The sequence below is a fragment of the Bactrocera tryoni genome, chromosome 1 (assembly GCF_016617805.1).
Source record: "Bactrocera tryoni isolate S06 chromosome 1, CSIRO_BtryS06_freeze2, whole genome shotgun sequence".
Classification (NCBI taxonomy): Eukaryota; Metazoa; Arthropoda; class Insecta; order Diptera; family Tephritidae; genus Bactrocera; species Bactrocera tryoni.
In genome coordinates, this window is record NC_052499.1 from 27,732,317 (window position 1) to 27,755,052 (window position 22,736).

General features: G+C 34.5%; 1 protein-coding gene across 1 annotated transcript; it reads right to left on the minus strand.

Annotated features, from left to right (window-relative positions):
- Positions 1-5,076: 5,076 nt before the first annotated feature.
- On the minus strand, positions 5,077-8,225 carry LOC120778576. The gene is made up of 3 exons (XM_040110443.1): positions 8,037-8,225; positions 6,134-6,582; positions 5,077-5,371 (listed from the first exon to the last, which is right to left on the minus strand). Exons 1-3 carry the CDS (start codon positions 8,157-8,159, stop codon positions 5,284-5,286), a joined length of 660 nt encoding a protein of 219 aa, XP_039966377.1. The 5' UTR covers positions 8,160-8,225; the 3' UTR covers positions 5,077-5,283.
- Positions 8,226-22,736: the final 14,511 nt, after the last annotated feature.

A 22,736-nucleotide genomic window follows, 5' to 3' on the forward strand; every position in this document is an offset into this window, starting at 1 on the left:
CGATTATCCGGATCAATTAAAACCAGGGGTATTCCGTATAATCGAAAAGAATCCGGATAATCGATTTCAAATCAAATCAAACAATATTTAAAATATAATAAAAGTTTTATTATGTAATAAGTTTACAAGTGTAGTTCAGATAATACACATATGTACGATATATAACAACCGAGCTATAACAGATAAATAATATATTACATAATGCCTATGTAATTTAAAACTTTGCTGGAAATAACTTGTTATTGGTCTTTGACGTAAAGAATCATTTCGTTTCATTGCGTGCCAAGTCCCTAGTGCGTTTCAGTTGTAACAACTGTATGGGAATCCGATACATCCTGTCTTTCAAAACCACTTAAAGTGCTACTATCAAACAGGCTTTCAAAAGCTTCTGCGTGAGATGCGATTTCTGACATTACTTCCCCAGTTTCAGTATCTTCTTTCATCTTCATCTTCTCTTTCGTTGTTGTTCAGGTAATCCTCAATGATTTCTTCATCGGTTAATATCTGAAATCCAGGGTCTTCACTATCGCAGTTCAGCCATTCCTAATATTTTCTTTCATCTTTCGCACCCTTCACCAATGCTAAGGAGTTTTCATTGCTTCTGTTCTTTTCTTTAAAATCGTCATGCGGTTTGACCGAGGAATTAGGATAGTGTTAATTTTAATGATTTATTCCAAGCTCTTTTAAATGCTCTTGCATTTCCACAGAGTTCCACGCTTCTACCAGCACATACACAACATTCTTTCAAATTTGTTTCTGCTTAAAAACTTTAACGTCGTTTCTGTCACTGTCCTCTGTTGTCAAAAGACGACGCAATAGTTGCTTTCTGTATAAACGTTTTAAAGTTTCAATGATACTTTGGTCCATTGAAGTTGCACATCGGCGCTGGCTGTTAGGGGTAAAACCTTTAACTTCGTGATCTTCCCATTTTCTCGATTTGAGTGTTTCAGCGGAAGGGTGCGTTGGTGCATTATCTAACAACGGCAGCCACGTCGCCCTTCTTTTCACGTCCTTTGAAATTTCTTCACTTCAGGAATAAACGTATTTTCATACCAAGTAAGAAAAATATCTGTGTTCATCCATGCTTTTTTGGTTAGCGTAAGTTAAAGATTTTAACATTTTTGAAACAGCGCGGATTTTTGATTTACCAATAATAAGCAGCAGTGGCAATCGATGAGTTCCATTAGCGTTTTATGAGCGCAGCACAACTGTAACTCTGTCGCTACTCACTTTGTGCCCAGGTGCTGAATTTTCCACGATGCGATGCTAACGATCTCTGCTTGCTGAGCTTTCCACTAAGACTTCTGTTTCATCTGCGTGTATACAAATCAAAATCGTAATTCTTTTTCATCTAGAAATTTTTAACTCGTCTCACAAAGAGTCGGTTGATGCAACGTTAGCAGAAAGTTTCTCTCCTTGACCTCCAGTTCTCGAATGCCATGTAGCAGATTTGAATCTTGCTAACCATCCACAGCTCGCTTTGAAAGAATTATCACCACCCAATTTTTGATTAAAAATCCAATGCTTTTTCACATGACGAGAGGTCTTGATATGGGCTGGCCACATGCTCTCTCTTTTGTAAAAACCAAGTATAAAGCTGCATTCTCCAGAATTTCATTTGGAGACTTTTTCACTTAACGCACACGCTGCGAACTTCCCATCTTCTTTCTCTCGCTAAGCGCTTTGCAGGTGGAATTCTCATTATGGCATCAGAATTCTTTTTAATGTCTGATATCGTAATGAAGTTCACCACACACATATTTGCTCAACTTACTGCCAGATTCACCATTTTTATACTTTTAATTATCTTCACTTTGTCATTAAGAGACAACACTACTTTTCGCTTGGACATTGTAAACTTCTAACACAAAAAGGCAGACAAAAATAAGAGACAACCTTTCAGCTGAACGCTATCTAAGAAAAATGAAACTACTAACGAAACACTATCCCGCAAACAAAATGAAAGCGGGAGTACACGTAACTTTCGATCAGACGCGAAAAATAAACTTATTGTCGTAACATGCTCTTTCACTGCACCGTTAAAACATTTTCAAATTGACAATTAGAGCCGAGACGAGATAGAGTCCGGATAATCGGATATCTCGGATACCGGTGTTCGGATAATCCGGGATTCTACTGTAGTAATGCAAATTAACGGTAACTGAGCACATGCCGACGCGACACAGAGACGTAGCCAAAGGTTTCTTCTTTTTCAATTTAAAGCAACCAAGCCAAGGTATCAGCCACTAAAGAGGGGATGAGCCAAATGGAAGAGTTATCATAGAACAATCAAGTGGTAAACACAACTTTTACTTGGATGACATTTGGTTCGAACGACATCACTCTTGTTGGCGTCAAAATTGTTGAAATCGTGATAAATAAGTAAATTTGCCTGGAGATGTCGCCTAACTGATACACTGAACTTATCAGTTAAGGAACTCTTTGCGTCATCTCCTCTTAAATGAAATCAGGTATAAAGCTGTAAGTTGTTTTCGTTGACAATAGCGACTTGCAGAAGTCGCGAGAACTCCTGATAACGACGAAATCGCAGCACTCGAGTCAAGTCATGATAAGTAGAGACTTGTGTTCATATGAAGACCGACACAGGTCAACTTGCACATATATCGAAAATATGTAGATGCATACACATGCAACATCGACTCTAACTCAATTTTCTGAGATTCGACGACGTAAGGTCACGAAAGAATGCTTATACAAAAAATAAGTAAAAAATATTACATCCCCATCGTATACAGTTTTCGACATAATGTTTAATGATATTACAATGTACTTTAAAGCTTAAAAGTCTCTGAAACAGTCTTCTTCTAATAATGAACACCTTTTTATATTATAACGAGAGTTGTAATAACACATAATGTAAAGCTCACAAGCATAGCTTCATGTTATCGGAATGGTTGAAAACACTCCAGCTCTGAATGTATTCGACGCAGTACCCGCCGGGGGAAGCAGAGGAAGAGGAAGACCTAACTGGCTTCGCTGGGAATCTCCAATTGGCGGCAAGTAGCGAAAAAGAAGAAACGACTGGCGCACTGTTTTGAACTCAATAAGGAAGGTGCCCTATAAATAATATTACCTTTACCACTTCCATTTTACGCCCATCAAATGATAAACCTCCGGTCTATAAGTCAGTGGAGCACAGTATTGCTAGATCAGCGGATTTTTTCGGATCTGCTGGAGTTTTCGAGCCTGCAACCGGTTTAAACGCGGATTTTTCTGGTTTTTGAACGTATCATGCACTTTGGGAAATCATGAAAATTGAGTGGTTATCGTTGATTTCTGCAGTCCAACGCTTTCTTGAGCGCACTGTCTTTTTCAAACAAAAGAACAAGGATAAACAAAATAAGGAGGCTGCTATTTTTTAAACTAAATAGCTCCTGGAATGTTATTTATCTAAACTTTCTTGATTACGCTGCACCTATCGTGTACTAAAGAAGTATAGAATTTCGGTCAGAAGCTCATAAAATAGGTACATGTGCCTTATAGTTGAACTGAAACATGTTCCAAATAGTAACTGCTTGCTTTTTAAGAGAAGATGAGATAAATAAAACCGATGCGGAGTTTATAGAATTTGACAAAGTGACTAAATAGAATTAATTGAAGGGGGAGCATTTACGAGATGTGGATGTTGGTCCAAAAGTAAGTGCCTTAAAACAAACCGCCAATTCAATGTGACAAGCCACAAGCTCGATTACTTCCGTGATAAAAGAATGAAGTTTACATTATTTTGGGTACAGAAATCAACAAGCGTTTCCCATTTGCTGAAAAAGATGTTTAGTTGCTGCATGACCTTGCTGTTTTAGATGCAAATAATTTTTTCTAAATACGAAATATTGCAGAAGTAACCCGATTTTGTTTTATATAAAAACTATGTGATATCGGATTTTCCAAATTTTTAAATTTTCCACCCCCACTTTCCTCTCAAGGTGAGGATTTACAGCGCGGCAGATGTCGCAGCACTGGGTAAGTAGACAAGTCACAGGTTAATATTTATCGACAAACTGTCGCCCTCAACCCGGCACTTATGACTCACTTGTTTACCGCTGTTGTCAGCAAACCTCAATTTGTTTGTTATCTCCAACAAAGAAGTACCTACAAGTTTAATTTGTACTCCTGCAGCTTGTTCGTGGGCACTCGGTGTTATGGCGCAAGCACGTAATGAAGAATCACATATTTTCTCTTTGATTTAGCGATATCTTATCAGTGGGTCATGTTGTCGACAGCGCTCGCTACAGAGTATTAACACAAATTAAAAATATGTCTGATTAGAGGATGCATACATACATACATGTGAGGGGATATGGCGCACAACGCAATTGTTTAATATTATTTTTGTTTTTGTTTTTGGTAAGTAAGATTTATTGCGTCTTGATTTAACGGGTGCAAACACACTTCCGTTGTTGTTGTCATATCTATTTGCGCTTCCATGTTTCGTAGTATGGAATTTTTATTTTTTTAATTAAGCAAAGAAATATTTGTTGATATAAGCGTGAACGGTTAGATTTGTAAGAAAAAAAATTATTTTGGACATTTTTTTAAAACCTCCGGTAAGTTAATAAAATTAAATATAATTTTTATTTATTCTTTTCTAATTTGGAAATTACGTGAATTACAGCGTTTTTAAATATCTGGCAAACCAATTGTGAATTTTAAATTGAGTATATTTTTAAAAATTGTCAGGTTTAAATTTTTAGTTCAGAAATAAAAATTTAAATCTGACATTCGCTTTCATAAACCAATAAAGTTAGTTGCATAAGGGTGTCCAGTGTTTTGTTAGTTTTCGATAATTACTTTTTATACACACTTTTTGTATATCATATTACTATTAGTAATGTTATTATTATTATTTTTAAGATTATTGTTATTATTTTTTTATGACCACTGCTTTTATTTCTATCTACAGTTAAAAAATTACAAACAGTTTTTTCCAATTTTATTTTATTTATTATTATTAATTTCGAAATCAATTACTTCTTCTATTTTTATTATTCATATAAACAAATTCAATTTTATTGATTTTTATTCTTCAAAAGCAACAAATAAAGGTACAACATTATGGATTTTCGCCACTTGAATTATTTCTATTGTTGTTGTATTTGTTCTTTTAAGCCAATTTTAAGTACCGTTATTCATATATGCACAGTTGTGTGTAGCAGCAATAACATAAGTTCGTATGTATATAATTTAAATTGTGTAATGAAATTTAATAATCTAAAAATTAAATCAACATATGTACATGTATATTTGTATTAATAGGCTTCGCACTTATTTAATGAACTTAGTGACGGCATATATAACTGCGAAAACCAGCGATAAGGCCGAGGCGTGAGTGGCGGCTGAGCTCTGATAGCAGCTGTAAGTAAAATAAAATAAACAATTTGAGTAAATAAAGAATTTAAAAGCTAAATATTATATTAAATTTGTATATATTAAGGCCCCAAATTATACTAGGGTGGTGCTTAAAAATACATTTTTTTTTGGATCTCTTAATGGACACCTTATTACTTAATATTCAAGCAGTGATTAGCTTCACAAGCTGCCTTTATTTAAAATTGCAAACAATGCTCTAATTATTCAAATTCTAACAGGACTATTCATTGTTAATCATTGCTTTACAAGCTCCCAAACATTATAACCTTTCTCACTTAATCCATAAAAAATACAGTTGGAACAAATAACAATGTCATTGATAGGACTCGGATAATCTTAAATAACCAAAAGCCACATAAAATGTTATATATCACTAATAACTATTTAACTAAATTGGTATTACAAAAGCAAAAATAAAAATTTTAAAGGCTCGGAAATATAACCCCTCTATGACACAAACTCACCCTCTAAGAAGTATCAACCTCGAATTAAATACCACCCTAATATCACTCAATATAGTTGCAAGTAGCTTAATTAGGATTATAGCTTCTCACTTTTTTTTGGGCTCTCATTTAAAATAAAACACCACAGCAAGTTACTCAAAATTGCACAGAAAACCTTTCATCGCTTCAAATGACTTATGACGCTTTAGGCCAATATAACATTCTCTCACATACATGTACACTTAAGTTAGTAAAAACAGTTATATACCCTATAGTTATAGGGTTATCAAATTGCTACTTACGCTGTTCCCTGATCCACAGTGGTCAAATTGTCGAAATCAGCATAAGTGCTGTTGACTAGTCCAACATACGATGTCAATGTGGCGTTTGCCACCGAACGCTGGCGCGTCATTACAAGGCCAAAAGAGCTGTTTGAGTTCGAGCTATAGCCACAGAGCACCGCATAACTGGAACTATTCGCCAGAAGTACTTTGATTGTCACATTTACGCTACTGCTTGTTACGTAAGTGTAACCGTCAGCGGGTGAGGTGACATTCACTGTGCTGCTTGAGTTGGTTCCATTGACTGGTTTGAGTAGATAGGTTGAGGTTTGATTTAAATTCAGCGCGGCCGTTGTCTGTGGTGTGGTCAGGTTGAGATATATGCCCGAAGTGTTTGAGTAAATATCGAGACCAACACAACTCCACTCGCTTGCTGGGCTGCGGATGGCCTCGTACCACTGGCCTTCAAACTGTGCGGGAAAAATTGCGCTCGATTAGTTTCAGAAATTTATAAATTTGAATTCTGAGATTTGAATAAACATTAATAAAATTATGTAATAAACAGATTTTTTATTTTCTTATATTGATTTACAAAAAGTTTTATTCATGGAAAAATTATTTAAATTTTTTTTCTTGGAAAATTAATTAAATTATATTAAAGTTTGAAATATATTTGAAAGCTTTAATTTTAATTTTTTAGTTAATTTTAATAATTCGTTTTGTAATTTACAATTTAAATTAATTCAATCTATGGAATGAAAATCAATAAAATTTTTGCAAAACTAAGTAAATTACAAATAGAATTTTAAAATAGTTTTGAATATATTTGTAATTTAATTTTTCAATTCATTATTTTAATTTAAAACTTTTTAAATAATTAAATTTTTGCAACTCGATTTAGTTTCAAATTTGAAATTTAATGTTCAAACTAAAAAAATTAAAATTTGTTACTAATAATTAACTAAAAATGTAATGTGAAATTAGGTTAGTATAATTAAATTTTGTTTGTAAAATTAATTAAACTATATTAATTGCAAATTTGAAATATTTTTGAATAGTTTAATTTTATTTTTTCCCCCTAATTACTTTAACTTATAATGTAAAATATTTTAATTAATTAATTTTTTTGCGATTCTGTTCAAGGCCAAATTTTAAATTCAACATTCAAATAAAGAAACTATAATTTATATTTTTATAATTTATTAATCCATTAAATATTAATTGAAATTATTGAAATATTTTTTTCAATTCGATTAAATTACAAATTTAAAGTTCAATGTTCAAACTGAAAAAAGTTATAACTATTTATTTATTAACTAAAATTGTTAATTAAAAAATTTTAAAATTTTCAACTTTTTGCAGAGTAAATAACTAATTATTTTAAATTAATTGTAAGAATTTACTTTTTATTATAAGCGCTTATTAACATTTATAGAGTTATCTAGGCCCAAGTTCACAATTAACACAATCCATGCAAAGCAGAACTTAAGCTAAAGCAAATATCTGGACTTCAAATTTTGACAAAAGGATAAAAAAACACTTTTGGAAGGCTCTGGGGCAAACACCATTTTGTTTTTTTTTTTTTTTGAAAAGTACGTTTATGGAGCAACGCCGCATTTTAAATTCGAAATTATTTGGAGATTGGCTTATCACAGTTATCTTATTTAACTAAAATCTCAAAAACCCAATTGCTTCAAATATTATATACTTTAATGCAATTTCGAGTAAATCACCGTTATAACTGAAAAATGATTTCAAAAAAGTATTGCATAAGAACATAAAAAATATTCGTTAACATAATTGTTTTTAATATTTTCCTTTTGCAACTCGTTTTTTGCCGCCTCAAAATCAATATTTTTCCAACACAATCCAATATTCAATGAATCAATTCGTAAAACTCAAGTTAGGGTCACAAGACACTCACAGTGCTATCAAGATTCGTTAAACTGCTCGCATTCTGGCAGGCCAATTTTTGCGCCTCAACGCCGTTGCTGCCGAAAAGACAGATTAAGCTCACGATTGCTGCGTATTGCAAGAACTTGTACATTTTCAAAACGATTTTTCTTTTCACTTCGAACGAAAAATTTCGAAACAAGAGAATATTTGCACTTATTATGTCCTGGTTTTTTGCTTTGGGTCTCTTAAATCCAACACCGTCGCAACGTCGTCGAACTCGTTCGAAGGGTAAAACTAAACTGGCACTTGCTACACTTTCGATAATTTATATCATATCGTTATTGACATCGTCGTCGCTGACACACATTTTATCGCAAAACTGGAAGCTTACTTGCGGGCTCAGTTGTGTCATTTCGTAGATAAAAGGCACAACAACGAGGATGAGTAATGTGACACGTTGTTGTTATCAGCAAATGAAATGTGTGTTTAAAAATGTTTTATATGATTAATATTCATATATTTGCACCTATGACATATTTAGATATGATTTTATATTGAACGCAGACGATAAGTGCGGCCTTGGGGGTTCTGAACCCCCTCTAATAGCATTTAATTTTGTCTGTCTTAAAATCATCTAACGGACTGAAACTACTTTCAATAAACAGCGGAAGTTTACTCCGCCTGATAACCATGTCTCTTCGTTGAACCCGTCATAACCTCATTTTGAGATCCTTTCGAACCAATCAGTAGCACTGAAGTTGAACCCAACAATGATTTCTGAGCGTGATCTCCGAGTAAGGGTAATGGCTTGCCGATATAGGTTCCGACCTCGCAAAGCATAATATATTACTGCTCTGACTCGTACTAAAGTAGGTACTACATTTGTACTAGAGCCGTTTTGTCGTGACTGATTTTAATGAGATAGGCTTTTGCTCTACATTTCGATATGTAGATTTCTAAAAAAAAAACAACCTGCACTTTAAAAAACATGTTGCACTGTATCTTGTTGTTGTCCGACATGCATAGGTATGGTGGGGACTTTAAGTCTTAAATGTCCTTTAAGCGATTGCAATTTGTATTTTTATGAATTTCTGCTTTTATTGTAGTCGCATTGGGATTAAATACCCATCATGGCGAAATGGTAAACTTAAATGAAAGATAAAATTTTTCTCCTGGTCTTCTTTGACTTGTTGATCAGCAGCCTTTAAGTTAAATACTAATTGAAATAGAAAGTGGAAACAGTGGCTGTCCAAAGATGATCTTGCAAACCTTTGCTAAAAAAACCCCTCCACCGTATCCTAGTCGTACCGACCAGTTGTTCTCTATAATATATATGTGGCCTTTGGGGGACTTTTTTTGCACTTGAAAGGTTAATGAAAAAAATATAAACTGGCCATATTTTTATATCTTTTGAGTGTGCTGAGTTTGTGAGTTTGTATGTAATCAAGTACATTTATAAAAAATAAAGTACATGTGAAATGCAGTGATTAAGGAATTTGATTTGCTAGCTAATAATAATTTTCAAGTGTTTTGTTGAATATTTTTTTCTTGCACAAATAACACTCTCCAATATGATAGATATATAACTGCTTGAATTTATACACAAATCTAACGAAAGCCTCTGGGTACCCAAAACGTAGTATGTATCTCATATTAATACATATATAATTGTAGTGTTCTGAAATCCTGTATTACCTCAGAAAGTACATACATATATGCCTGAGTGGTTTGGCTCACATTTATGATAATCCTACCTTTTCAGAGTTTCAAATAAACCGAACTCGAGACTTTGAACAATACTGTCATGATTGTAAACAAACTTAAATATGTAAATACAAGCACATGAGTACTGCTATGAGGGATTTTCAGTGTGAAGTGTTTGAAGTGAGGAACATCCAATGTGTTTAACGTGGGTACCTGCTGACGACTGTCTTACCCCACTATGAAGTGAGGAGCAAAAGGTTAATAGAGCTTTTGAGGGTTAGTGCAACCGGAAGCGAGCCCAAATATAAAATATAAACGTCGCTAAAAATTCAGAAACGCTCAAAAGCGTTAATACAGATGAGTGCAAAATTGCAAATAATACCATAATTTTGTCGCTCTCTTAGCTTTCGGTCTGTTAGTAACCGTGGGGGAATTATTATGAATTCAGAAAGTTAATGACAATTAGAGAATTGTAGTTTTGTCTAGCTTGAGTCTCGATTATAGCACTCATGGTTATCATGGTGTTAAATGCAAAGAATTCTGCCGAGTTGATAGCTCTTTACCTGGAAAACGAACCTCATTTTGTGGATTGGGATTCTGAACCTCTCGTTCTCTTTTCTAATATTTTGGAACATATTAACAGTAGCCTCTTAAATGTAGTCCTAGAATATCAACAAGATTACACTAATTACATTCCTACCATATTGTCGTTGGAGTTTAAGGTTAAGAGACTTTAAATAGTCTCCAAAAGTAGTGCTCGTTGGAATTGGGTAGCATTAATAAGAAAATGTACTTCAAAGGATGTGCTGGAAGAAGATAAATTTAAATCATTGATCCTATTTAAAAAAAATATTTTCTTATTCGCAATGCACTCAAAACTCACTAAAAATCGACAGGTCATGAGGCTCGTTGACGTTATCTACATTTTGAGTGCATGAATTGACGTACGAAAGTTAAAAATAAACCTAGTCAAATTATGAATGAGTCATAATTTCAACATAACGGATGTACCAAGACGTCTGCAATTGATTAATCATGTTTTAGAGCGTTTATTACTTTTTAGGTATAATCGAAGATATATACGAACGAATCGGATGTGACGTTACTTTAGTATGATTTAGTACAAATTTAGTACAAAACAAGAAGAAAAGTTAACTTCAGTTGCACCGCTCAAAAACACCCTTCATGAAAAAGTTACCATACAAGAACTTGATTATGATCTATGCTTCTATGACAGCTATAGGCTATAGTGATACGATCTCATCAGTTTCTTCAGAGATTATAGCGTTGCCTTGGACAAGAATCAATGCCAAATTTTGTGAAGATATATTCACAAATAAAAAAGCTCTTCATACAAGAACTTGATTTTGTTCGGCCAGTTCTTATTACTGCTATATATTATAGTGGTTAAATTTTTTCGGAAACCATTGGCATTGACTTTGATAATAAGACCACTCAACAAATATGAAGGAAAAATTTGGGACAGATATGCTGAGAGGTCTGTGTGGAGTTTGAGGTGTCCTGATTACGAATTTGAGTTCAAAATTTTCCAATGCGTAAGTTATTTTTGTCATTTTACTAAATTTTGGTGGTTTGACCTCTATATTCCGTGACTACAGCACAAAAAATTCAACGCGTTAGGAAATTTTTACTATAATTTTCATTTTTAGCAACCCAAAAAATTAGCAAGAAATAGCCTGCAAAATCTCAGTCGCAAAAAGACTGTCAACTAGTGTAATTCAAGCCGAATTTCGTGACGTTAGCTTGTCAAACAAAAGACCTTTCCATTCAAGGATTTGAGTTTGATTGTTCAGTTTTTATAGCAGCTACAGGCTATGCCGACAATTCAAAGAAATGAAAAGCTTCTTGAAGAGAAAAGTGCTTTTTCAAAATTTCACATTTACTTCTCAAAAACTGAGGGACTCGGCTCGATACGCTGATCTTTTCTGTACATATGTATGTACTTTATAGAGTGTCCGAGGTTAGCTTCTTCTTCTTAATTGGCGTAGAAACCGCTTAAGCGATTATAGCCGAGTTAACAACAGCGCGCCAGTCGTTTCTTCTTTTCGCTACGTGGCGCCAATTGGATATTCCAAGCGTAGCCAGGTCCTTCTCCACTTGGTCCTTCCAACGGAGTGGAGGTCTTCCTCTTCCTCTGCTTCCCCCGGCGGGTACAGCGTCGAATACTTTCAGAGCTGGAGTGTTTTCGTCCATTCGGACAACATGACCTAGCCAGCGTAGCCGCTGTCTTTTAATTCGCTGAACTATGTCGATGTCGTCGTATATCTCGTACAGCTCATCGTTCCATCGAATGCAGTATTCGCCGTGGCTAACGCGCAAAGGACCATAAATCTTTCGCAGAACTTTTCTCTCGAAAACTCGCAATGTCGACTCATCCGTTGTTGACATCGTCCAAGACTCTGCACCATACAGCAGGACGGGAATTATGAGTGACTTATAGAGTTTGGTTTTTGTTTGTCGAGAGAGGACTTTGCTTCTCAATTGCCTACTCAGTCCGAAGTAGCACCTGTTGGCAAAAGTTATCCTGCGTTGGATTTCTAGGCTGACATTGTTGGTGGTGTTTACGCTGGTTCCAAGATAGACGAAATTATCTACAACTTCAAAGTTATGACTGTCAACAGTGACGTGAGTGCCATGTCGCGAGTGCGACGACTGTTTGTTTGATGACAGGAGATATTTTGTCTTGCCCTCGTTCACTGCCAGACCCATTTCTTTTGCTTCCTTGTCCAGTCTGGAGAAAGCAGAACTAACGGCGCGGGTGTTGAGGCCGATGATATCAATATCATCGGCATACGCCAGCAGCTGTACACTCTTATAGAAGATGGTACCTTCTCTATTTAGTTCTGCGGCTCGAACTATTTTCTCCAAAAGCAGGTTGAAAAAGTCGCACGATAGGGAGTCGCCTTGTCTGAAACCTCGTTTGGTATCGAACGGCTCGGAAAGGTCCTTCCCGATCCTGACGGAGCTTTTGGTGTTACTCAACGTCAGTTTACACAGCCGTATAAGTTTTGCGGGGATACCAAATTCAGACATCGCGGCGTAGAGGCAGCTCCTTCTCGTGCTGTCGAAAGCAGCTTTGAAATCGACGAAGAGGTGGTGTGTGTCGATTCTCCTTTCACGGGTCTTTTCCAAGATTTGGCGCATGGTGAATATCTGGTCGGTTGTTGATTTGCCAGGCCTAAAGCCACACTGATAAGATCCAATCACCTTGTTGACGGTGGGCTTTAATCTTTCACACAATACGCTCGATAGAACCTTATATGCGATGTTGAGGAGGCTAATCCCACGGTAGTTGGCGCAGATTGTGGGGTCTCCTTTTTTATGGATTGGGCATAGCACACTTAAATTCCAATCGGAGGTTAGCTTCTAGGTCTTATAAATATCGTGGCAAACTTAATACATTCTGTTCAGGGTATAAAAACTACTAAAATTTGCTTTTTGATAAAGATGTGTAAATAAATCCATGTTTGAATACAGATAAAAGACAAAAACACGTACATTAGTGTGATCCGAAATGAAAAAGTTTTTCTGACAAACTGAACTCCAGAGCTTTGTATTTTTGTATTTAATTGGCACACTCTTTTTTTACAATAAAAGTAAATAAAAATTATAAATTAATTATTTAAAGAACATAAAAGCAAAAATAACTTATATTTACTTTCAACACAAGAAAATCATAAAAAATTAACTGCCATTTTAGAAGCTTTTTATAGTATTTCTTCGGTTATAATATGTAAATATAAATTCTATGAATTAATATTGTATTATTTTATTTTATTATTTTATAATATCAAAATATCTACTCTTACTGCTATATCATCGGAAAGAACCTTAAAAAATTGTTTTGTTTTTTGGAATTTTTAGAACCGCCTTAATGCATGTATTTATGAAATCTACAGTCAAAATATCAATATTATAAAACTTTGCTATTAAAAATTTACAGTTATTTACATAACTGGTAATAGGCGATATAAAGATAAGAATCTATTGGGATGGACGTGATTGAAGGCGGAAGAATTGAAAGCGTTTGATTACTCATAAACGTGAATTTAATCACCAGGTACAAAGATAAAACAAACTTAAAAAAAAGATTCCATAAATGTATAAAACTTCAAATTATATGCGATAATGTAACGGTTTCAGCAAACTACGCATATTTTATTTCCATAAAGTCGAATTCTGACAGTGATTTAAGGATAGCTTGCTATAAGCTAACTCCTGTACTTGCCAAGTCCGCCGCAACCTTAACGGAACGACAGGTCTTTGCAATTTCACAAGCGCCAAAGTTTCGAGAATTGTCGGTTACTATATCAAAATGGATCATTTTATACGCACGCGAAGCTTTAAATTGCCAAAGCTTTGATGAGAATGCAATTGTAAGTAGCTGCCTTATCAGAACGAACAACCAACTCATATCCACTAATCCCTCAAAGTACCATTAATTGGTTTCTAGAACAATGCAATTCCTGTTAACGCTCAGAAAAAGTTTTCAGAGGGGGTTTTCTGTTCAAATTTTGCTTCATATTAAAAAGGTAAGAGAAGGATTAAAATAGTTAATGCTTACAACGTGTATTTTTTATAGTTCATATTTACTTCTTAATTGAAAAAATGCGCAAAGTGCAAAAATTGCGTTTAAAACGATGTCGAACATTCTGCGCTGTGAAGCCATGATGTTCAAAATTTCTTCGCTCGAAACATCAATATGCCGTTCAATCTGTCTCCGCTGGTCGTACTCCGCAAGTAAGTTTTCAGAGTGGAAAACGATCTCTCACTGAGAGCAGCTGATACCGGTAGAGTTGCACCGATCTGCAGATATCGATGCACAGTAGGGTTTCAATGAATGTTTCTGAACCCCCACAACCCCCTTGCTGAGAGAGTATACAAATAAAATTATTGTCACTGTATTTCTTAGAAGTCATACATAATTGAGGAATGATAACTTTTCCAAAAAAGATTTGTCACTTATTTTAGTCAGGTGGGGTGATTAGATATCACTATCCGAAACGAACAACGCTATTAACGGTAATTAATCAAAAAGTTAAAGGAAACTTAATTGGATTTTCGCAGAAAAGAAGCAATATTGCCACTGTAATATACAGGGTATAAAAAAAAATATTTGTTTACACGATAATAAAAGTTTTATATAAAATAAAGGTGTATAGAAATTAGGATTACATTGCCTAAAATTAGGTCAAACATATAAGATCCCGCCCTATCACATATACTGTTTAACATGTCAAAAGAAAAGTGATGTTAACTTTGTTTTTAGATCTGGTATCTGGAGCAAGGAGGTGCATAACAGATACAGCACCATATTCCTAAATAACTGGAAGCCTTATTTATCTGCTGCTGGAAAACATGGAAACTATGAAGCACTGCAGCAGAAGACCACCGTCGGTTGCGGTATAACAAATAAATGAATCGAATTTTGGTTCACCCTGTCAAATGTATGAATAGGAGTGCATTTGTAAACTATAATAGATATAAACACAAATTGAGCTAAGGAATTATATTCTGTTCAATTGTCTTTCAGACGTACTTTGTGATGTCAGTAGACGAGCCGATAAGTAGGAGTCGCTGCCAACTATTCTTTTCTAATGCTTCAAGTTATTTAAAAAGTATTGCGAAAATGAGTCAAATTAGTTCTTTAAAATTTATTGTATACTTTTCAGTTTTTCATTATTTAATTTATTTTTGCTCAAATCTAACCTCAAATATTAATAAAATATGGTATTAGAAGCAAACCAACGACAACACTACTGCGTTGTAATGTCCCTGGAATTAAAATAATGACGCCTAATCTTGCGAAAGCTATGAAAGCTGTGTGCAAAAATTTGGCACCATAAAATTAAAATAAGAAAAATTTCAGATTCAAATTTCAAAAACTGAGGAACTTGTTCGGGTATGTACAAACCCAAGGGACGTGCATAGCAAAATAGATACTCGGAGATACAAACAACGCTTGAATATCATGTTCAGTGTATAATTATAAAATGACCGCTAAATAGTTTAAATATAATATTAAGCAATTAGACGTTCAAGAAAATTCATTAATATTCTTCAATTGCTTTCATCAGATTACGAATATACCACTTAACATATTATCAATTTCGTCATATACCATATAATAAACATACTTATAAGCAGTAAGGATTTCGAGTGTGTTTTCGGATATTTTATGGTGATAATTTTCGATTAGATCTAAAGCTTTTGAGCTTTCTAAATATGTAAGTGCTGACGCATAGCAAATAACGGGTATTGTTTTAATAATTATTATATACATCCAAATAAAAATATAAAGTCAACCTGATTACTCAACCTGACCCAAATATATAATTATACAGGTATTAATAAATTAATTAATAACGCTATATTTATTATACTTAATATATGAATATATAAATTAGTCAAGGTTGGGAAATTTTGACGAGTTTGACTGTTTTCGATAACCATTTCAAAAGTCTAAACAAACAAAGAAGTAATGAATATATTATACATATTACTTTAAAGATTATATCACTTAAAAAAGTATCACTTTTTTGTGTTTGCATGTCATGAAAGAATGACAGTCAAAATGAGAGGTAAAATGTGGCATGGAACCCGTAGAACTCTTCTTATTCAACAGCATTAAGAAACTCCACAAACAAATGAAGTAGGAGGGTTAAAAAACACTTACCAAACTAATAAATACTTAAGTATTTGATTATTTATAGAAATTGATTTCGCAACTGACCTTAAGAATACTGTCCAATTATTACGCTCTGAAAACGATATTTACTAATTAAAAGATCCAATCGAGGCTGGCTGATTTTTTAAAAGGAATTGCTCCTGTAGTCGAGCCTGGGAATCGCAAAGCGGTAGGTACAAAGCCGACCCGCGACAATTTACCGCCATAAGCAAATGCCAAATGCCCTTCTTGCCTTAACAACAAAATTTTTAACTTTTGAAAATTATTTAGGTCATTTTATTAAAAAACAAATTCTCGTACTCCAGAGGCTTAACATTCACCCTTATTACGGGTTTCAACTTCATTTAGTTGAATTGAAGTAGAAGCAATCCAACTTCAGATCAACCAAACTGTTCGAAATTGCATTTTGCCAACAATAAAAAGGAAGATTTGACAAACAGTTGAATAGTTAAAAGTAAAAATAGTTCAATTCAGTTACTGCTACCGAAAAGGTGAATAATTATTTTGTTCTTTTTTCTAACTTATATGATTTCTTCATACCACAAACTCTCCGTTTCATTGCTGTTGGCAGTTAGCAAGAATACAGTTTAAATAATTTAAACTTCAGACGAGCGCAGACTACGATACATATGGTTGTTAAGGGGTTACATGGGTTTCCTCGGGTTAACAGTCTTTGTTCAGCAATTTTTTTTGCTTTTTCATATAAAAAATGAAACATTTTCTTAGGGTTTTTTAATGTTACAAACATACACTATTAACAAAGAAATTCTGAAATTATTGAAAAAAAATATTTTGTATTCGGCCATTGCGAGGCCATTTCCGGTGACCTCTCGGAAAAAAGATGCGCTCGCGTTGGCAGGACAACTCCTTACAGGCTCATCTAAAGTGAAAAATACGTGTTTTAGTTAAAATCTGAACTTAGAAATTGGACGAAAAAAAACTCAAAACTAGATTTTTGGCAAGCATTTTTATACTCTCGCAACAAAGTTGCTAAGGAGAGTATTATAGTTTTGTTCACATAACGGTTGTTTGTAAGTCCTAAAACTAAAAGAGTCAGATATAGGGTTATGTATACCAAAGTGATCAGGGCGACGAGTAGAGTCGAAATCCGGATGTCTGTCTGTCCGTCCGTCCGTCTGTCCGTCTGTCCGTCCGTCTGTCCGTCCGTCCGTGCAAGCTGTAACTTGAGTAAAAATTGAGATATCATGATGAAACTTGATACACGTATTCCTTGGTGCCATAAGAAGCTTAAGTTCGAAGATGGGCAAAATCGGCCAACTGCCACGCCCACAAAATGGCGGAAACCGAAAACCTATAAAGTGTCATAACTAAGCCATAAAGAAAGATATTAAAGTGAAACTTGACACAAAGGATCATATTAGGGAGGGGCATATTTGGACCCAATTTTTTTGGAAAAGTGGGCGTGGCCCCGCCCCCTACTAAGTTTTTTGTACATATCTCGGAAACTACTATAGCTATGTCAACCAAACTCTACAGAGCCGTTTTTTTAAGGCATTTCCATATACAGTTCAAAAATGGAAGAAATCGGATAATAACCACGCCCACCTCCCATACAAAGGTTATGTTGAAAATCACTAAAAGTGCGTTAACCGACTAACAAAAAACGTCAGAAACACTAAATTTTACAAAAAAAATTGCAGAAGGAAGCTGCACCCAGGCTTTTTTAAAAATTGAAAATGGGCGTGGCCTCGCCCACTTATGGACCAAAAACCATATCTCGGGAACTACTACACCGATGTCAATGAAATTCGGTATGTTACATTTTCTTAACACCCTGATGACATGTACAAAATATGGGTGAAATCGGTTAAGAACCACGCCTTTTTTTAATATAACGCTATTTTGAATTCCATCTAATGCCTTCTCTGTATAATACGAGTATATACATTAGGAACGAATGATGATAGCGGAATAAAACTTTACACAAATACGGTATTTGAAAAATATGTAAATGACGTATTATGAAATCTCGATTATCACTTTATCGTGCGAGGGTATAAAATGTTCGGTGACACCCGAACTTAGCCCTTCCTTACTTTTTCCAAATAAATTAAAACTTCACGAAATTTTCAAGGCCTTATCTCCGAAACTATTACTCGGATCAACTTGAAAGTTTTGGACAATATTATAAACGTGTTGTAGAATTTAATAAGACAATAAAAAATCGATTTTTTGAAACCCGTAAACTCCTTAAGAAGGTTTTAAATATAATATTATAAATGATCAGTATGACGAGAAGTGCAAGCTGATAATATTATGTCTGTCTGTCAAAATTGGATTGAATCGGATCAATACTTCCGATTATATGGGGGCTATATACCTAATATAAAGATTTTCGAACTTCCGGTAGACTTTACTCCACCTATATCGTGAAGTTATGTGAGTTAACTCAATGAAAATGAGAGAGCGCGTTTTTCTCATACCAGTGTATCTTTGTGCCGAAAAAGGATGAAATCGGCGAAAACTTGACCTATTTTCGAACAACCGGCTGACCTTACGCCATATGATTGGTGATTATATGTGTGTAATCTTGGGAGCATTTTATTAGTCTATGAACTTTGAACTGCATGGTAGTATAACAAATCAAATATTTCCTATATCTATATAAATAAAAATGAATACCAAAAATGTATGTACGCGCATAACTCAATAACGCCTGGACCAATTTTGCTAATTCTTTTTCTTAAATGTTCGTTGAAGTTCAAAGATGGTTTTTACGGCGCGAAAAATTCGAATAATTTCCGGAAAACCCCTAAAAACAGCCCTTTTCTTTTCCCCCATACAAACGTTACATACATACATACATACATATGTACATATATAAAAATGAATGTTTGTTAGTAACACTTAGAGAACGGTTGAACCAATCTTGATGAAATTTTTAAAGGTTATTTGTTGTGGATCGGGAAAGGTTTAAAAACAAATACCTTATACTTTTCATGAGGAGAAGTCGGAAAATTGGACAATTCTAAAAAGTAACATTTTCCATACACATTTTTTTCAATTTTTGTTTGTTTTGTTTTTCAATTTTTGATTTGTAAATTATTTGAATTGTTCAATTGCGGTCGCTTGCTTTTTTATTCCGGCTATCCAAAGGAAAAATTATTTAAAATTATTCAGAGAAAACTTTATGTGTGTTTCACACAATATGATCAATTGCATATTGAAATTTGTTACGAAGCCACGAAGAGGTCGCGCTAATATTGGTCGGCGTTCTTTTTGCCATCAACGTATGGCAGCCCAAGAAAAGGCAAGAAGTACTCCCAAAATGCGATGACATATGTATGTACGTGCGGAATTATGGATCGCGGTCAATCAGCTAGCGATCGTAACGATATCACAGCACGACTTATTAAACAATAGCTGCGATGTTTGAGGGTCTTTATCTTGAAGCAACCTATGGTATATATGGTGCTGTTAGATGCTGAATGTATTCTGTTGAGTGGCAAAAAAGAGATTTGCCGCACACACACATTTATCTTTGGATGCGGATGGTGATTACACCAGATCAAATTGATGAAATCATTTCAGCGGAAATTCCTGATTCAGAGATATGTAGATCCAGAATTATACGAAGTGGTGAAAACCAATATGGTTCATAGACTTTGGGAACCTTACAATCCCACTTTGGTTTGTATGTCTGACAATAAATGCACGAAACACTACTCATGTGCTTTTCTTTCGGAAACGGAAATGGGAAATGATGGATATTCACTGTATCGGCATCGCTCACCAGACGACAATGGCAGAACATTTAGCATTTAGAGGCGTGAATATCGACGTTAACAACACATCGAAGTTGAAAACATATGGATCGTACCATATTCGCCACTTTTGTCTAGTTCACATTCAAAACTCTTGTCAATGTTGAATATTGCAGATTGGTGAAATCGATCAAATACGTTTGCAAGTACGTCTCCAAAGAAAGCAACATAGCTGTTTTTGGCCTTGAACGATATGAGATCAGCAGTATCGAATGGGTGTGAACTGCAATAAAGCGCTTTGTAGGATATTTACTTTTGCAATTCATGAAATTTTGTAGACTGTTGTGCAGGACAATGCGATAGTTACTTCGCATGCCACTGAAGTTCGCATACTTTTCGCGAAGATCATTTCGACATATCAGCCTTCAAATTCGCGTTAATTATGGGATACGAAAAAATGACATTGCCGACGACATTTTACATTGTACGGATATTCGCTTAGAATTGGAAATGGGCAAATTTCGGTTGATACTTCCAGTGGTTTGATATCAATTTCACCTCCCTTTTGTCAATTCACTTCAACGGAAGATGAATTCATCACGAATGTTTATCCGAGCATTGGTCAAAGTATCGTAAGTGCAATTGGTTGAGTGCATCTTTTGCGTCTAAAAGTTGGATCTGTCATTATTATGTTTCACAATCTTCATGCGCCGAAACTGTGTAATGGAACCCTACTGATTATGACGCAGTTATCGAATACAAGGCACAGCCATTTCATTTCAAACGTATTCAATTACCAGGGAAAATTGCCTTTGCGTTGACAATCAACAGGACACAAGGAAATCGGGAAATGCTATGTTTTTCACACGGCCAGATATATGTATGTGGCGTGTTGACGAGTTGGAAACCCATCTTTTCTGTATATTTACGCACCAGAACAGAAATCAAATAATTATGTTTATTAAGTTGCGCTACATTAAAAAAATGTAGAAAAATAGAAAATAACTCATTTTCGACACGATACAATTTCAACTTTTTTTCATTTCAAAACACATAATTTCACGCAGGACAACGGCTGCGGGGTCAGCTAGTCTTTATATAAAAATCAGGTGTTACGTTGTTTGTCCGCGATGGACGCCTTAACAAGTGAACCGATTTTAAATATGATTGCACACCGTGTGCAATTTGATTCAACTTGAGAGACAGGATAGCTTACATCTCAATTTCTAATTGCAAATTCGTTGTATATTATTTGTCTATTATTTGACAGTCACAATTATTTGTTAGCTCCAAAAGATTCTAACAGATGACGATAATTATTGATTGGATTGAGTAAGTATTCAACAGATGGCGCTATGTTAAAAGTACAAACGTTTTTTAGAAGCTACAATTTAATAGCATAATCACTAATTATTTTAATATTCAAATACAAAATAAATTAGGTTAAATCCAGCCAACAGTTAACGTCATCTATTTTGGAGCTAACGGATAATTGTGACTGTCAAATAATAGACAAAGAATTTGAAATAAAATAAACTACTAGTGGATCCGGCCACGCGTTGCTGTGGCATACATTTTATACTATTATTCATATAATAAACTATTCAATACAGTGAAAATTTTATTTACGAATAAAGGCGAAAACGTTTTTGTCGGTATTAGAATATAAGTGATTGCACTTGAGGTTTAATATTGAATATGCTAATGCAAATAAATTTCATTGGAAAAAATAAAGAATTTAAGGCTGCTTTCTCAATGTCTGGTTACCAGCCTTTTTGTCTAGTTAATAGAGTTGTCCGCTTAATAGATTGCACTTAATAAAAATCAACAAATTGTGGGACCGACCAATGTGCGTGGTTAATGGAGGTGTTCGTTTAATAGAGTTTTCACTGTATTTTTTTATTTATGAATTGGTTTTACTATCCTATCTTTTAAGTTCGTTCAAACTGGACATAGTGTTGTAAATTTTACTAAAATCAGTTCAATTGTTTGGGAGTTCATCGCGAACAAACAACGTGACACGAATTTTTTATAATATATATAAAGATGTAAGTAATTGAAATATTAAAATACATTTTGAATATACAAATTTTTGAAGCCACTCTCTTCATACCGAAGCACATGTATAAATATTCCCGACATGCAAAAGAGACAAAGTTATAATTAATTTCAGGAGAAACCACAAACCTAAAAATGTCCTATAATAAAATGCCATTAATGGGGAAATTTCGGTTGTTCGAAAGTGAGCACTTGCGGTCAAAATAAGAAATCGAAATGAAATTGTGTGTCTGCCGACCACAAAAATGACAGCACAGGAATGGATGGCGTTAATGGAAGGTAACGAAAAAGGTGACAATAGCTTAGAACGTAGCTGCGAAAACCACAAAGCAACACATTTCTGAGCAGTTCCCAACAATACTTCGACATTTTGGCAGTAGAATCGACAAATTTGTTTGTGTGTTGGCATTTACGGGTGAGTGAGATGGTGTTAAGAGTGCCATGTACACTTCAACTGAAAACAAATGATTTTAATTAAGTGTTATATTCATAACACAGAGTGGTTCATATATCGTGTGTTTTCCGCATTTAC